This window comes from Cataglyphis hispanica, chromosome 24, assembly GCF_021464435.1.
Source record: "Cataglyphis hispanica isolate Lineage 1 chromosome 24, ULB_Chis1_1.0, whole genome shotgun sequence".
Lineage (NCBI taxonomy): Eukaryota > Metazoa > Arthropoda > Insecta > Hymenoptera > Formicidae > Cataglyphis > Cataglyphis hispanica.
This window is the reverse complement of record NC_065977.1, coordinates 1,424,749-1,443,177: the sequence shown is the minus strand read 5'-3', so window position 1 is coordinate 1,443,177 and position 18,429 is coordinate 1,424,749. Positions and strand designations below refer to the sequence as shown.

At 29.4% G+C, this 18,429-nt stretch overlaps 2 protein-coding genes across 2 annotated transcripts; one reads left to right on the top strand and one right to left on the bottom strand.

Moving 5' to 3' along the window:
- Positions 1 to 16: 16 nt before the first annotated feature.
- LOC126858290 (uncharacterized) lies at positions 17 to 16,794 on the top strand. Its single transcript, XM_050608495.1, is given in 36 exon segments — positions 17 to 691; positions 797 to 983; positions 1,229 to 1,322; positions 1,425 to 1,907; positions 1,996 to 2,224; positions 2,349 to 3,809; positions 3,905 to 3,965; positions 4,049 to 5,396; positions 5,473 to 5,620; positions 5,796 to 6,155; positions 6,230 to 6,418; positions 6,543 to 6,855; positions 6,938 to 7,256; positions 7,408 to 7,656; positions 7,763 to 7,876; positions 7,952 to 8,370; positions 8,493 to 8,721; positions 8,868 to 9,043; positions 9,246 to 9,249; positions 9,361 to 9,412; positions 10,053 to 10,267; positions 10,453 to 10,554; positions 10,690 to 10,814; positions 10,907 to 11,090; positions 11,241 to 11,344; positions 11,537 to 11,653; positions 11,759 to 11,874; positions 11,959 to 12,007; positions 12,157 to 12,348; positions 12,445 to 12,682; positions 12,800 to 13,316; positions 13,419 to 14,077; positions 14,349 to 14,434; positions 14,894 to 15,059; positions 15,162 to 16,244; positions 16,246 to 16,794. Coding segments are annotated over 36 exon segments (11,046 nt in total). The 5' UTR covers positions 17 to 258; the 3' UTR covers positions 16,471 to 16,794.
- A 146-nt stretch (positions 16,795 to 16,940) lies between these two features.
- Positions 16,941 to 18,405, bottom strand: LOC126858163 (40S ribosomal protein S25). The gene is made up of 3 exons (XM_050608252.1): positions 18,325 to 18,405; positions 17,443 to 17,535; positions 16,941 to 17,248 (listed from the first exon to the last, which is right to left on the bottom strand). The coding sequence occupies exons 1-3, from the start codon at positions 18,325 to 18,327 to the stop codon at positions 16,985 to 16,987; spliced, it is 360 nt and encodes a 119-aa protein (XP_050464209.1). The 5' UTR covers positions 18,328 to 18,405; the 3' UTR covers positions 16,941 to 16,984.
- Between the last annotated feature and the right edge of the window lie 24 nt (positions 18,406 to 18,429).

Sequence of the window (18,429 nt, the reverse complement as noted above, 5' to 3'; positions counted from 1 at the left end):
TTATCATTTTAAGAATACATTCCATATTTGATTTTATAAAATGTTTTGAATTATTTAATGTTTAATTGATCAATTACGAACAAGAAATTTTTATGTTCCTTTTGTTCTCTGATTTATATAAATGAAGTGATGTGCATCTTTTTAAATTAGAGGTTTTTAATTGACTCTTACTTTTAGAACAAATCACTAACTTAGCAATTGTTCTATTGAACGCGAGCACTATACATTTGCCATTATGATCCTGTATGTAAGGTTATAATGCAAATGTATAGTGTATCCTCGACTATCTACACTATTTCTTTCTCTCTTTTCGCAAGTGTCCTAAACATGATCCATTTCATTTTAATCGAGTGGGAAAAGAGTGCAGCTATAAAGGAACACGAATCGTTATTTTTGCGCTTTTGCTTTTATTTACCTCATTTGTGTCTTGATCAGCTGTTCTCTGCATCTTGTATATATATACTCAAAACTTATGTTGGATGTCTCTATTTATTCACTATTTATTCACAGATATTTTTTACACATATATTTTTATTGCAGACTTCATGCAACATGTTTTCCATAACTTTAGTAAATATTGATAGTTACCAAGCATCTCCAATACCAGAACTTGATGTGACATTCTCTGAATTTCGTGGTTCGGAGATAAAAAAGGTACCTATAATTAGGATATTTGGATCAACTGTCACTGGTAAGAATAAAATATAAAATCAATAATTTTATTATTGGTCTATCTTTTGATAGATTAAACATTTTACATTATTAAAACATTTTAATAAAGTTTAGGAATTTTTAGGTAAAAAGACATGTTTGCATATTCATGGTGTCTTTCCATATATGTATGTACCATGCACTATTCAAGAGAATACAGATAGTTATGTTTATCAACTGGCTGCATCAATTGATTCTGCTTTGAATACATCTTTTGGTTCTACGCTATCCACCAATCAACATGTTTACAAAATTCAACGAGTATCAGGAGTGTAAGAATACTTATGCAAAATTGATAGATTAATCTTAATAGCACGCACAATATTTTTTTTTATTTATAATATTTGTATTTATCACTAACAATAAGTGAAGAATTGATTGGGTTCTCATGTTAAAAACAAGATTTAAAGTATTTTAATATATAATATTTAATATGGGAAATTTAAATTGTACTTATTTTTCTATACATTATTTTTCTATTCATTTTATTTATTAATTATGTCACATTGCTTTACAGACCTTTCTATGGTTATCACAAGAAAGAGCATTTATTTTTTAAGATATATTTTTATAATCCAGCTATAATTAAAAGAATAGCAGATTTGCTGCAAGTAAGCAATAGCAATAGCACTTTTTTCTTTTCTATACAAAATATAATTTTATATATTTTTTCAAAAGAAAGATATCAAATAATAAAAAGATTATTTTTTCAGAATGGTGCTATTCTCAATCAAACTTTGCAGCCATATGAAGCACATATTCCATATATTCTACAATTTATGATAGATTATAATCTCTATGGCATGAATTTAATAAATTTAAATAATATAAAATACAGATGCTCTTTGCAAGGATGTACAACAGAAGACAGTCAAAACAAATCTTCAATGGATTTGATAAACTCACAAATGTATCTTCCGACATCTGTAATAAGACAAAGTATGTGTGAATTGGAAGTAGATGCACATGCTTCAGATATTTTAAATAGACAAAATGTCACTGAAAAATTGGAATTGAATCCTGGTCTTGCTGCAATCTGGGAGGAGGAGAAAGCAAGGAGGACTGCAGCTGGCTTAGAAAATGCAAAATCACAATTATTATATCCTAAAACTCCTAGTAAAGTTATCCTGCCTCCAACAAGCAATGATATTTATCAAAAAAATCAATTATTGAAAAGACTAAATGCTATATCACAAGTATTTTATTGTTCCATTGAATTATTTATTTGACATTTGTTTTATGCATGTGTGTACATGTATATTAATCTTAATTTACCCATTTTAGACTAATGAAACAATTATTTCAAATACAACTGCATCTTCATATCCTATTGAAGTAGAAGATAATGAAAATGTCTTAAATGCATCTTGTATTATAAATCACAATGAATCTTTTCCATGTGAAGAGAACATTGAAAGAACACTTTCTGATAATTCTAAATTTTTGCAAGTAGCCTCATCAGCATTTTTAGAAGCAAATCGAAGTCAAAGTAATGTAACAGATACAAGTATTTGTAAGTATCATGTATTCACTATTGTATGTTTTAAATACATCTGAATAAAATATTTCCATTAAAGTAACTTATAAATATATAAAATATGTAATTTATTTCTTTTTATATATTTGTGTATGTCCAGTGGATGCAGATGACATACAATTAGTAGAAATGTTGGCTGACTTAGCGGAAGAAAATGAAATTAAGACTAATATAGATGATGATAGTGTTCTCGGATCCCAATATTTTAATGAACCAGCTAAAAATGATCCAGAAGAAGAGATTGAGGATTTAAATATTACAAGTTTAGATTTAGATGATTTAAGTTCTTGGGAATCAATGTATAAACGATCCAATCATGGCAATGTGGGAGAAATTAAAAATGATAAGCAGAATATGGAATTGATGGATGATTTAAATGTTAATGAAGAAAGTGACATAAATGTTACCCTCACGAATTTTCCCCAACTTGATGGAATTCATGATTTATATGGAAATATGTTAGATTATGAAAGAGAGACTGTAAATGATTTAAGTAATATAAGGATGATATTTAAGAACGATACAGCAGCATATACTACAGATCAGTGCCTTTCTGAAAATAATAAATATGTTGCAGCTATTGTTAATACAAGAAAAGATTATGCAATGTGTAATTCATATAAGAATTTATATCTAGTGGACATTATTGAGTACATTGCAAATAATCCCAACAGATATTATCTAAAGAAAAAATTATACAACTTTTTAAATAGATATTATTTTCATATATTTATGAAAACTAGCAAGAATTTGCAGAATTCACAAATTGACAGTACTGTTGTAAGAAAAAAGTATTATTTAGAAAATATTAAAAGAAAAATTGTACATAATAAGAAGATGAAGAAAGAATTGTGTGTTACTCGATATCAATTACAGACAGATCATCGAGATTTAGATGTGTATGATATAGATGAGATAGAAACATTTGAATATTTAGAACATATCAACCAATATTATATAACAGATTACAAAAAAGACAAATACAATTATAAACAAGATTCAAAATCATGTGTTCAACAAAACATTTTTTTGAATATCAATCATAGATCGTCTAATTTTCCAATGAAATTTATAATATCGAGTGTTGATGGAGCCACAGTTACTGATTCTAGCGATTCTGAATCAGAAGTTGATATTACGATCGACGGACAGGAGAAACGTGTATGTGTTTATAAATCTGGAAAGACGAATGCACGACAAAATATGATTCAGATTACTCCGAAAAAAAGAAAGTTTGATTTCAAGCAAGATGATGATTATGAATCACCTAGTAAACGAAGAAATATGGCTGTTAGAACACCGAAAAGAAAATATAATTCTCCAAACAAAGTGCCCCGAAGTCCTCAATTGTCGGGTAATTACTCGCCTCTTGATATTACTATTACATCTCCGAAAACTAGTAGAAGTCCTGTACGACAACGCGAATCTCCGAAAAATAAACAATATGTATCGATATCCGATACTCCTACTACTTCTACCACACCAAAACGTAAGACACGTTCGTTACGTGTAAGCTTACTTTGTGAAAAACGCCTAACAAATCTTTCAAATTTAGATTTAGGTAATTTAAGTCATTATATTTAAAAAGAATTTATTTATATAGCACATTAAATGCTTTTGATTTAATTAATTTATTTTCTTCTTTTTCTTTTACAGAAAATAATGTCGACGCTGATAATATTCAAAAGAAATTAGTAGTTAATGAAACAGATATGGCGTAAGATTTCTATATTTTATATATTTTAGAAATAATATAGTTATTTATATAAATTGTAAGTAATATTTATTATATATTTATAGCGAAAATATTGATTATACAAATACTGTAAAAATTACTAAAACAACAGTTAATGAATCAATAAAAGAACATGAAAAGAAAATAGAAAATCCGATTAAAAAAAGTAAGGAGATTCGTAAGAGATTATCTTTTTTATATCACAATGAAATAGAAAATACTCTTGTAGAATCAGATCATCACACAAGTCAATCTGAAAACTTGATTGCAATTGAGCATCCTATTAACCAAACATGCTCAGATGCAATTGCAATGTCTTCGAACAATGAAAATAGTGACAACAGTGTTCCAAATAGTCAACAGACGGAGAAAAGTAGTACTGATATGTCGCCCGAGAGAAACTATGCATCAGGCATACGTAATTTGGCGAAAAAATTGATTACATTTCATGATATTATTCCTGAAACTGATCCTGATGAAGATGAAAGTGAAGTATGTAATACAACTTTTACCCAACATGTCAACGAAAAGCTAGATAATGATAGTCAATGTTTTTCATTAGAAAGAAATATTCATCGATCACGAAGAAATGCATTAATTATGATTACCACAAAATACAAACCTCCTAGTACTGAAAGGATTTTAGAAAGTATTACATTATACGGCATTCCGAAATGTAGATCGCAAAAACCATTTTTCGGCAACAAACACGATTATGCGAAATACAAAGAATCATCAAACACGAATATTCTGCGTTTTGATGTACCTATATTTAAATCTAGTTTAGAAGAGATTACAAGCATCAAGTTATGGCGAAGAATGAAGATCAATGAATTTCATCCCTCTGGAGCAAGTATAAAGACTTATCATATCAAGCGATCACTTGCAGGATATAATCTGTTAACAATTAAACCACTCATGACCCCGCCATCTTCTAAAGATATTAAAAATTGGATAAGAGCTAAAAGATATCTTTCAGAAAAGAATTGTGATATCAAATCATTATGCAATCAAAATAAAAAAAAGGAATTAAATGTATACAATATACAACATTTGCCAATCAATATTGTCAATGAAAAAGATGAGTCCCAGCAAAGAACATCTAATAATTCAATAAATAACAATTCAAACATGGAGGAATCTAATTCCTTAATGCTTCAGCAAAGTATGCTAAGCATAACATCTGATGATACAAGGAAATTCGGGTTTACACAAAATTCTGATAATTTACAAATATCGGGAGATAGTCTAAATCCTTCCTTGAAAAAAGCATTAGAAAATCCGTTATTATGTAACCAAAATAAGATGCAGCAGCAGCTTGGTGTTTCGTATGGTCAAATTGAATGCATGTCTAAAGGAAGTTATAGTAATGCCTCAATTGAGAATCTTCAAAACGCTAGAGCAATAACTGCAGTAAGTTTGTTATTTTATTCCACTTACACATAACGAATGCAAAGCTTATATTTATATTTTGTTAAATTTTTCACAGCATCAATATCTGACATTACTGTCTCTCGAAGTACACACTGTTACTCGGGAAGATCTTCTTCCTGATCCACAGTATGATTCTATCGCTGCATTATTTTACGCGATTTACAATGACGTTCCGATGGATACTAATGAACAGATAGAACATGGTGATTATCAAAACTAATGATTTTATATAAAGATCTTTTATAATATATTTTCCTTAAAATTTTATTTTACTGATTATAAAATTGAAAATGTTATTAATTATATTAATTAATTAATAATTATATTAATTTTTAACATCTTCAACATAATTAATAATAATAAACTTTTTTATTCCAGGCGCTATAATTGTAAATCCTAATTCTATAAGTACAAGACTTAATAAAATCCACTCTGCGAGTGTAATGTGTCCAATATTATATGTTATGACAGAACAAGATATGTTCAACAGTCTTGTAAAATTGATTGAACAGTACAATCCAGATATTCTACTTGGTTGGGAAGTAGAAATGCTTTCATGGGGCTATATTTTTCAGAGAGCATTACATCTTAATATCAATAATTTTCCAATAAGAATTTCAAAAGTCCCGTACATACAGATATTTTCTAAGTCTGACAATCATATGTCTGAAAAGGATGATATAAAAGTACTTGGTCGCAATATCCTCGATGTTTGGAGAATTATGAGGCATGAGGCAGGTGAGTTGTATATGTTCAAGATAAATATTCATTTTTTTTATTTAAAATGAAAAAAAAGACTTAATTTCTTTTAGCATTATTAACATATACTTTCGAGAATGTTATGCATCATGTTTTACATGAAAGAATTCCATGCCCTTCCTTCAAAATATTGTCTACCTGGTGGAAACATGAGAGTATGATAATAAAAAGCAGAGTTATATATCATTATGTCATTAGAGTTGTAGGCACTCTTAAGCTTCTGAATCACTTAGATATTATAGGTGAGAATAATATGAATTTTTTACATTCTTTTTTTTACATTTTTTATGTGTTAGATATATTTATTACTATTTACTTTATAATTATGAAATTTATTATTTTATTCTAAACTTTCATATCACATAGGTCGCACATGCGAACATGCCCGTCTCTTTGGTATACAATTTTATGAGGTTTTTTCACGAGGTTCGCAATTTCGCGTCGAGTCCATGATGCTAAGATTAGCAAAACCCATGAATTATATTGCAATTTCACCATCCATACATCAAAGAGCTAAAATGCGAGCGCCAGAGAGTCTACCATTGATCATGGAACCCGAATCTGAATTTTACACTGATCCATTGATTGTACTCGATTTCCAGAGCTTGTATCCGAGTATGATTATTGCTTACAATTATTGTTTTTCTACATGTTTAGGAAGAATAGAACACATAGGCCAGTGAGTATATCTAACATATATAATCGGCAATAAGAAAAGAAATTTGGATTAAATTTATTAATTCGATATTTTTCTTCGTTAGATACGGTCCATTCGAGTTTGGTGCAGCGACATTAAGGATAAGAAAGAATGCTGCATTAAAGCTACAAGACAAAATAAATTTTTCACCTTGCGGTGTAGCGTTTGTGAAAAAAGAAATACGTCAGGGAATATTACCGCGTATGTTGGAGGAAATTTTAAATACTCGTTTGATGGTAAAGGAATCTATGAAATTACATCCAGCAGAAAATCGCACATTACATCGCGTTCTTCATTCGCAACAATTGGGCCTCAAGTTAATCGCGAATGTTACTTACGGTTATACATCTGCAAATTTTAGTGGCAGAATGCCATGTATTGAGGTATGATAATATGTTTTCAAGTTATATAAAAAAAAAAGATAATTAAAAATAATACATATAAACTTAATTTGACGAAACTCTTTAAAATATTGCTTGAATATTGACATTATTTTCCATAGAAATTTTTGCTTATTTGACGAGTTCTTTGTAGATAGGCGACAGTGTTGTTAGCAAAGGACGAGAGACATTGGAACGAGCGATCAAACTAGTAGAATCTACTCCAAAATGGGGCGCTCGAGTAGTTTATGGGGATACAGATTCATTATTTGTGTTATTAGCTGGAAAATCTCGAGAAGAGGCGTTTACCATCGGCGAAGAAATCGCGGATGCTGTAACCGCGGTTAATCCCCCGCCTGTTAAACTTAAATTTGAGAAAGTTCTTTATCCCTCCATTTTACAAGTAAGATATCAAGGAGAATTATAATTATAATAAAATAAATACAGCAATAATATACGTTACAAAAAGGGGTCAATAACATCTTAAATTGATAAATGTATTATTTCAGACGAAAAAACGATATTGCGGATACATGTACGAGACGCGTGATCAGGAGAAGCCTGAATTTCTAGCGAAAGGAATTGAGACAGTTCGCAGAGACGGATGTCCTGCAGTTTCTAAAGTAAGCAAGGTGACAAGACGCTAAAAAATTATTCTTATGATTAATTTTACAATTAAATATTTTCTCGTATTACAGATACTTGAGAAAGCCCTGAAGATCTTGTTCGATACAAAAGATATTTCTCTAGTAAAACAATACGTTATCAGACAGTTTGACAAGATCTTTCAGCGACGCGTATCTATACAAGATTTGACATTTGCGAAAGAGTTTCGCGGGATGCGCGGATACAAGGCATCCGCTTGTGTGCCGGCGCTAGAATTGACGCGCAGATTAATCAAAAAAGATCCACGCGCCGTGCCACGCATCAGCGAACGCGTTCGATATATCATCGTTGCTGGTGCACCGAATCAGCCGCTCATCCACTGCGTACGTACGCCGATGGAAATTATCACTGATCCAGCGTTAATTCCAAATTCCGTGTACTATATAACGAAAGTTATTATACCGCCCCTTAATCGCTGTTTCAATCTATTCGGAATCGACCTCAATATATGGTAAGTATGTTAAATTCATATGAATATTTTCAATCATATTTGGAAATCACATGTTTTGCATTAATTTCAGTAATTTACTCATGGAAAAGAAACATTTTATAATATTATATTTTTATATATAGGTATAAAGAAATATCTCACCGCACAAGTTTCAGTAATATTATACACTTAGGAGAAGATAATTCAAAATCGACTATTCGTCAGTTTTTCAATTCTATTACATGCATTATTTGCGGAGAACAAACCAATAAAGAAGTTTGTCCAGAATGCCTTTCGCAACCAAGCCGAACTATTCTTGTGCTTCTTCAGAAAATAAGGCAACTGGAAAGAAATCAACAGCAAATAGCTGCTGTAAGGTCAAAAGAAAAAAAAATGGAAATATATATTGTTAAGAGCGAGCTTGTGTTGAATATTGTTTTCAAGTTAAAATTTTTATTAATTCTCTATAATATTATTAAATATAATATTTTCTATTTATATAGTGATTTTTTTTGTAGGTTTGTCATTCCTGTATTGGACGATTAGGTGATATAGAATGCTCATCTTTGGATTGTCCTATCCTATACCGAATGGCTCAAGCTCGCAAAGAGCTTACACAAGTTTCTTATATAAATAACATTATTTATGGAAATAATTCTAATGGAATCAAAGGTTTAAATGCAGTTGCTGAATGGTATTAATTATGATGGAACAAAATCTGTTATCTGAAATAAATAAAAAAAATTTTATTTTTTATAAATTACAAATAATTCATAGAGTAATATGTAACACTCTTAATTTTGTAATATATAATATTGTTAAGATTAATATTATTTTTTATAATCAAAAATATGTATATAGAATTAAATGATTTAAATATTTAAATTGGACTGAAGTATGGTATATGAAATCTTATCTTTTATAAATGAATAAAATTATATCTTTATAACTAATTCAGTGATTGGTTAATCAATTTATGAAACAACCAATGAGAAATACGATTTTTCTTAGATACTGACTGTGTTCCAAAATTCACTGCTTGTATTGAAAATCTATAATTCACGTAACATATATTATAGATTTCTAGTATAGCAATGAATTTCTGAACACAATTCAACATAACCAATCAGCAACGAGCACATAGTAATTCCGTTTTCCCTCCAAATAGAAGCTAGAAGCTAAATATTTTATACCCGTCAACTCGAATAAGTTTATAAATACTTGAAAGCTCGAGATTGAAGAGGCATAAATTTTACACAATAATATAGATATAATTATGAAAAGCATGAAATTATAATTATTAATGCATTCAGAAATGTTCTTTGAAAACGATTCGCTATGACGCGCTTCGGACACGTCCTCGCCTAACGATATTAACGGGCCATCACGTCGATGCGAACTTTGAAAGTTTTGTTTACGTTCTTGTAAATGAGATAAGCACGATGTCGGGGGCGTAATTGGCGATGAAGAAATCGCATCGGAGAGTGTTCATATGAGCTCTCATATGATCATTGATAAATTGCGGCGTTTTTGCCTTCATATGACGAGTCTTGTTACATGTTAACCAGGTGACTTTGTCTTAATCTGTTTGCACTGTTAAATAATCCTTGCACATCAAACTTCTATTACATCCGTAAAATTGCTGACAAGTGATTTAGCGATCATTTGTCATGACACATCGAGTCCACATCCTGCAAATTGAGTGCTTGCGGTTTGCGGTTCGCTATCAATTTCAAAAGATTCTTATTCATCTATCTTGATCGAACTTTTTCCGGTCTTCTGTCATTCAGGCATAATGTCCGCCAGGAACAGCTCCTCTCGCAAGGTCTGTTGTTTTTGCAATTTAACAGAGGACAATGAATTGGAGTATGGCAAAATTCATGAATATAATGGAATTGTTACACATTATTATTGCTTGGTAGGTTTCAAGTGCCAATAATTAATAAATGTTAAGTGGCATAACCTTAAATTGAGATTTGAGTCTCTTGTTTTCCTCTAACATTGTCAAATATGGAATTTAAAAAATTTTTAAGATGTTTGGATAAAAGGCTTATATTAGTCAGAATTATATTGTTAATATATTCACATGTGCATTTTTTTTAGCTTCTGTCTTCAAACATGGAACAGAAAGGAAATGACGATGAGGGTATACTTGGATTTTTAACAGAAGATATACAAAAGGAACTTCGCAGAGGAAAAAGATTGGTATATAATTTAAAAGCAACATGATATTCTTTGTTACTATACTGTTCTTAAATATTTTATAAATAATTTAACCATATTTGTCAAACACTGAATTATTGTGAATTAAATCTGACAAGTAGTTTTTAATGTTTTTAGATATGTTCTTATTGCAAAAAGATTGGTGCTACTTTAGGCTGTTGTAATATAAAATGTAAACGGATATTTCATTTTCCTTGTGGTTTGAAGGCTGGTTCATTACATCAATATTTTGGAGAATTTAGGTAAAGAAAAAATGCCACTTTATTTTTTACAGATGCTGTAACTAAAAATTATGATTAACTTTAAGCAATTCATTATAATTGGAATGTTTCAGATCATATTGTATAAATCATAGACCAAAGCAACAAATTGATGAACATATTTTAAAGCAGATTAGCTCACTAGATAATATATTATGTTATATTTGTTACGATAAGATAAATCCCACTGATTTTGTAAAAACTTTATGGGCTCCATGTTGTAAAAAAAATGCATTCTTTCATCGTAAATGTGTTCAGGTTAGTTAGTGTAATGATATCTTTATGCATGAAAAGCTTGTACTAATTGTTCGATATGTATTAATTTTGCAGTGATGTTTAAGTTTTTTAAATATTACTATGTTTGCAGCATAAATATAAATTTATATCCAAGATAATTTTTCTTTTTAGCAACTTGCTTTAAGTGCGGGATATTTCTTCAAGTGTCCTCTTTGTAACAATAAACAGGACTTCCGTAATGCTATGTTGGAATACGGTATTTTTATCCCGAGTCAGTAAGTATAGAACTTTTACAAACCATTTTTTGTAATGCTTTTTGGAATTCTTCTTATGAATATTAGTTGATTCTATAGAGCTAAAAGTTACTTCTAGATTAAAATATTATTAATGCTGCTAATATTAATGATAAGTTAATAATATGCATACATAACATAGAATAGAATTATGTATTTCTCATGTAATATTAGGGATGCATCATGGGAATTAGAACCAAATGCATTTGAAGAGCTTTTGTACAGACACAATCAGTGTGATGCAGTAAAATGTCTTTGTCCAAAGGGAAGGAAACATGTAAGCAATAATGCGTAAGTAATAAAATAATAATTGCTTATAATAATATTAAAAAATTTTATATGTTTAATATGTGAATTAATATGTGATATTGTAAAAATATTTGTGAAATATTACAGTAAATGGGAACTGACATTATGTCGGACTTGTGGATCACAAGGTATTCACATGGCATGTGGGCAATTAAAATGGGCTAATCCTATATGGGAATGTACTGAATGTACTTCCATATTAAGTATGTATTTCCTTCATGTACAGAAAGAAATACAATATAAATAAATGTTATGATATTTATATAATTGTGTTTTTTCCTTTACAGATAATTCTAAAAATAATGAAGATGCAGAATCGGATAATAGTTCTGATGAGTATGCAATAAATTTATCTTTTAATTGTATAAATTGTTGAAAATTCTTAAAATTTTTTTTCATTTTTTTTTGGATTACTATAATCAAATAATTATCATATTTAAATAATATCAATGTCTAATTTGTGCGATTTTTGCTTTTACTTTTAGTTTGAGTAGAGATTCTGATTTAGACTCAAACAGTAGTACTGACATCTCTGTGGGAATGGAGTTTCCTGTGTCATGTGCATCACCCAGTTTTAGTTCTTGTTCATCTACGACATCTTTGTTGGATTTCGGAACGAATGTTAGAATGCGCCCGGGACCACGCTCTTTTAAGATGCAGCAGCAAATGATTAAATGGTTGGATCACAATAACTGTGATAATAATAATAATAATATTCCTTTAAATTTAATATGCTATCCCAATAGAACGCAATTTTTTGTTTTATTTAATAGGATGGAATTAAATGGATTCGGATTAACACATGATGCTGTTAAGAAGGATGTCACTGCTGAAGTTAATCAAGATACTAATACATCATCAAAGAATGACGATAAAGAAAAATCTTTGAGAAATAATGAAAATAATAATCAGAAAGAAAGACAAGTGTCTAGCAATGACATAACATCTCAACCGATTCAAAAGGAAACGGATGTTATAACAATTGAGAGCGATGACGATAATGAAGTAGAAGTAATTGAATTTAAAAAATATTGGTTTTATAAATAAGAAAATCGTATTTTTTTAAAATCAATATTACATATGTTATTTTTATAATTTGTATTATAACTATATTTTTTATTATTATAGATTATTACATTAAAATCAAGACCAGATCATTTAGCTCCACTGCAATCGACATCTCGGTCAAATATACCTCATGTATCATCATTAAAGGAAATTATAAAGTCACAATTAAATGCAGTAAAGAATTCAACATCTACATGTTCAAATGCAACATCAACTAATTTATTGAAAAAAGATAATAATGAGCTACATAAATCTATCGCATCAAAACAAAAAATTTCAAACAAAAGTGAATCTACCATTTCCGAACTATCTGATGCAGCTATATTGCAAAAATCCATGCCAGATATTTTCATTTCAAATAATGATTTGGATAACTTGGATACAGAGAATATAAGCAAAAGTCCTATTATGAATATTAAAATTACTAATGTTACTTCTCTACCGCCCGAAGTGTTCGAAAGTGTACCTGACGTCGCGTTACATGAAAATTCTATCGATACCTCGTCTCCTTCGACGAGTAAATCGCTGGAAAAACTCGTCTCGTACATCGCTCCTCCAAAGCGCATATACGAAGAAGGTAATTTGAGAAAAAAATGAAGAGTTCATACATATATATTATGCTATTGATGATATATATTTGATGATTGCAAGTAATATAACATTATATTATATTTTTCAGCAAATAATGTTGTTAGTAATTGTAAGAAAATCAAAGGAGATTTTGATGAAAAGTCTTGGGAGAAGAATTCACTACAATTAACTCATTTATTCGATATTGTTACAACTAATACAAGTAAGCAGCAAAATGAAAAAATATCTCCAACTAAGATCAATGAGATTCATAAAAATAACTTCTTAAAGTGTACAACTGAACTTTTAAACGAATCTTCCAATTTATACAATGACATTATAAAACATACAAGTCAAATCGAAGAAAATTATTCAGGAAATGTTGCATCATTTAATGTACAGAGTAACGAAAATTCTGTAAAAACGAGAAAGACATATTTGCCCAGTAGCAAACGTAAAAATCAACTTTACTTGCCACTGGAAAACCCCACATCAATGCCAGATCCAAATGTTACAATTAATCAAGATGTAGAAATCAATGGAAATATGCTCCATTCATTATCGAATATTCTGCCAAATGATTTCACTAAGATTATTCAACCGACAATTGTAAGCCGACCGGTGGAAGCGAAGTTTAATGCAACTGTGTCTGTTGTTGGAAACGACAATCAGACAAAAATGTTAGATGAGAAGAATACTGCCTTAATGAAGGAAAAAATATTTACTAATGTATCCAATCCTGGCGATAATTTTTCAAACAACATATTTGTAAGTAATTTATTTAAAAAATTTAAGTGTTAAATATAAATAATTTCTATGATTAGTTTTACATATTATTTTTAAAATAAATTATTTTTTACAAATTTTATTTTTCTACACTAAATCTCTGTAAACCCCGCGTTCACGCTTTGTACACTAATAGTACACATAGTATGAGCACATTATTGATTCTGGTGAGAAAACGGTGCGGGGATTATGTGTTATTGCAAGCAAATTTCCCCGTGCCTCCTCTCCAGTGTATATCTTGCGATTCTAACAGTGTGACGGGGATGCAGGCACCTGTCCTGCTGAAATCAACTCAACCGGCCGAAAGAAGACAGATCCATCAAGTGAATCCTGTGAGAGGTGAGTCTAATATAAATGCAATTCAAATTCTTTAAAGGGAGATTCTCATCTAATAGCTTTAAAAACAAATAATTTTTACGAATGTTTTTTTAGAAAACTATTTTTATATAAAACTTTATTATATACTGAACAGAATGAGAATCCCCTAAATAGTAAATTCTTCAATTCTTGCAGTTCAATAAATTGAACTGTTTGTTGCAATAAATTAATATGTTCATTAATGATTTTGTTGTAAAAAAAGAAAGAGAACAAGATATTTATTAGTCACAAAAAAATAATGACAAAATAAGTTAATTAAGAGAGAGAGAAAATTTGTGATAATATATACTATTATTGTAATTCATACATAGATGAAAAAAAATACATGATAGAAAAAAGAAATTGAAAATAAAATGCTAAAAAAGAACAAGATTAATATAAAAGATGTATCGAAATTAATATTAATTTATTAATGTATAGTGCAGACAGCAGTAATGCCATTGAATCACACAATTCTGTCGCAAACAACAGCGTCTTCCCCCGAGTCACAAATAACTATAGCACCTGTCGTCAACCTAGATTGATACCACAGTATATGCATTTACACGATCTGAAGTTTCGAGTCTGCAAACCGGACAATGTTCAGGTATATTTCATATATGTGGGAAGATTGATTATAATAATAAATTATTAATAAGTTTTCACCGAGAACAAAGAGTTTAATCACAATATCTTTGTATATACACAGATGGTTTTATATGATACTTTCTCTGTAAATATTCCGATAAAAAATTCCAAGGAGAGCAAGATTCGATCGGCAAACTTAGCTACACAACGGGAATCGAAAGAATTGTCCTATCATGCATCAGATGAAGCTTCGTCCAGTGCAGAGTACATCGACGATATCCAAACTGCAGAACAACGATTTAAGTTGTTTCACTCTTCGAAAAATGAAAATTTGATTCACGACAAAATCAAATGCATAGTACATGGTCAGGATGATACAAAAGAGAATTTAGATCCTGTTAGATCAAAAATGCTTTCGCGTAATGATACATTTGATAATAGTTTAGTGAATGACATCTGTGACACAATGACTGTTCATGATTCTTTTTGTGATGAAACAGATAATGAGATGTATCTTGTTTCAAGTGATATTAATTTAAGTACATTAAATCCAACAATTTGTAGTAAGAATATAAAGGATAGTGTAATGGATGGCGTAACGTTCGTTTCGAATGATCGCAAACAATCCTTGCAAGTCAATTGGGAAGATGTACAGCAGCATAAACAAATATCTATATACGATATGACGCCTGCGTCTACTGAAGAGAAAATTGCTCGATCATTTTGTAAAGAGACTAGCAGGATAGTTCATAATGTTGATTTTGACTTTAATATTGTTAAAATGAATAAAAATACTGAGAAAATATTACAAGATGATATCACTGTTTCTACAAATCGACATAACAATAGAAGGGATAACAATAGAAAAATTGGGAACGATTATACAGATGATTCGCAGACGATGTTACGGAATAGTTACAAACACTTAGACAATACAAACGTTATAAAACCAAAAGTTGTAAATTGGAGTGCCACCCATGTTTCAAATATTATGTTTAACGAGCATATTCTAAATAGGGAGATTGATACATCCGGTTCTCTAAAGTTTATTCGATGCTTGGCATTTAATGAAAATACTGTTAATAGCGAAAACAATTTCAGACATAATAATAGCGAATCTTTTCTCAAAATTAGTATAGATTTATGTAAAATACAAAGTCTGATCGACTCTAAGCCGGAATTGTTTGTAAATCAAAAATGCAATCGATAAGCAGCATAAATGCACGATTCAATTATGGCCAAGAAGACTGCAACAGGTAAGATATGCTATCGAGAACAGTGATATTAATCAATATCCGCTAAGAAATAGTTACAGATCAGGAAATTGCATAAGTAACATAGAGCAGATGCGAAATAATGTTCCCAATACATTCGTACCAAATCAGAAGCCAAAACGTGAGATTAAATATTTCGATATCTTAAATAGATAAATAAAATCGAAAATACTGTACAATAAAAGAATACAAATAACAAAGCAGAAAAAATCATTCACACATGCCCACTAATATATTTTAAAACTGGAAAATACTTATTGAGTAATTTTGTTTTTTCCTTTTCTCAAATAATGAATAAGTTTCTGTTCGCGCGTGTCTTCAAATTGTAACACAATTGTATATTGTAAAATATATTTAATATTATATAGGTAAACAATTTTATATAAAGTTATTTTCTATATTATACTGATATAATAATAAAATGATTTTATATTTATAAGAATCGTTCCTTATCTTCACTTTCTTGTAAAAATATAAAATCGAATAAAATTGTTTAATTTAGTTAAATAATTTATTTAAAGCTCTTTCTTCTTTTTTTATATGATCTAAACATATTATATTTGTATTTTGATTGGTATTTAGAAAGTAATCAAGTAATAAGATTAAAGAATTAAAATAGTGATGCATTTTTATATAAGCTTAAATTTTTTATTAAATTGACTTATACATATTAAACTGCAGGATCATCTCCTTTAGTAGTACGTGTATAGATAAGTTGTGCATGATGCTGCACAACTTGCTTGATCAAGCCCTTTTGCTGAAGCTCTATCAAAGCTCGTCTGGCAAGAGATCCTCTAATCTTTAATCTCTCACTAACAATCGAAGGTGTAATCAATTTGTACTGTGGTACTTCTTTTAATAATTTTTCATATGTCGGTTTATCAAAAAGTACTTGATTATTTAATTTGTCACGTACTTTTCCTTTGGACCATTTCTGCAAATATAAAAGAGAAATATATTAAAGTCATTCTAACATTATAATATAAAACATTAAAAATACATAATTTTAATCCAAATCATTAAATCAGATTTTGCTTTCAGAATTAATAAAATTGATATGTACATATCAAATGAGATGAATTGTTTAAAATTTGTTGCAGAATTATATACCATACAAAATTAACAAACCTTCTTCTTAGCTTTTCCACCAGATCCACCCTCCTTCTTCTTCTGAGTTTTCTGAGGTTGTTTGGAGGAACCTTTTGTATCCTTTTTGGGCGGCTGCAATAATAAATTATGCGTAAGATATATGCATAACAAAATAAAATTTGATTACTTCCAAAGATAATAATCAGACTCATTAAATCAGTGTTTTACTGTCATAGTTATCTAGCAAATATTTAGTCATCATAGGAATGAAGAATTATACAATTTAGAACAAATGTATATCTTCAATATTTGAAAACAATGAAAGAACATCTTTGCTGTATTTTAGGAAAAGTTATTTTGTAAAGTACATTATATTTTTTTTTATATTTTTTATATTTTAAATACTAAAATTGATTTGCATATTATTTTATGTTAATTAATTAAATATATATTATTTTATATCGTATTAAATAACACAAAAAGAAAACGGAATTGCTTGAAATTTATAGAAACATTAACACATACAGGTGGATACGTTTTGCTGAGAGTACTAGTATATTAAAGACAGGTTATATTTCTAATAAAATTAATTGTTCTTTAATTGCATTTGTGTGAACCACCAATATAGAATATGTAGAATCCTTATTTCTCTTCAGTATAAAAACTATTGCACTTCATTTTTTTTTTTAAATCAAGATAAGATGATTATATATTTAATATTGTGTACAGCACATGGATCTTTGATTACAAGCAGGTTATATTCTTCAATCGTTTTAACGAAATCGCGTCCAAAACGAATTTTCAATTTAAATTTACCATTTTACAAAGATCTTTACATTTTTACGTAATATTCACGGATTTATCTTAGGATTACGATAAACATATTCCTCGAAATTGCACAGTTTACACGTGAAAACTTACCATGATGGCCGATGATCGAATGAGAAAGAGAGCGGAAGTTAGCCGAGCGCCATGTCGAATATCATGACGACCATGGCTCCACCTAGTCGAATATGCTGTACTACG

Bases quoted from the DNA above. Each gene is read 5' to 3' on its own strand.
- LOC126858163 (XM_050608252.1), bottom strand. The intron at 17,249-17,442 runs GTTTGTTAATTT...TTATATTTGCAG, and splicing joins GTGGAAAAGCTAAGAAGAAG to AAATGGTCCAAAGGAAAAGT.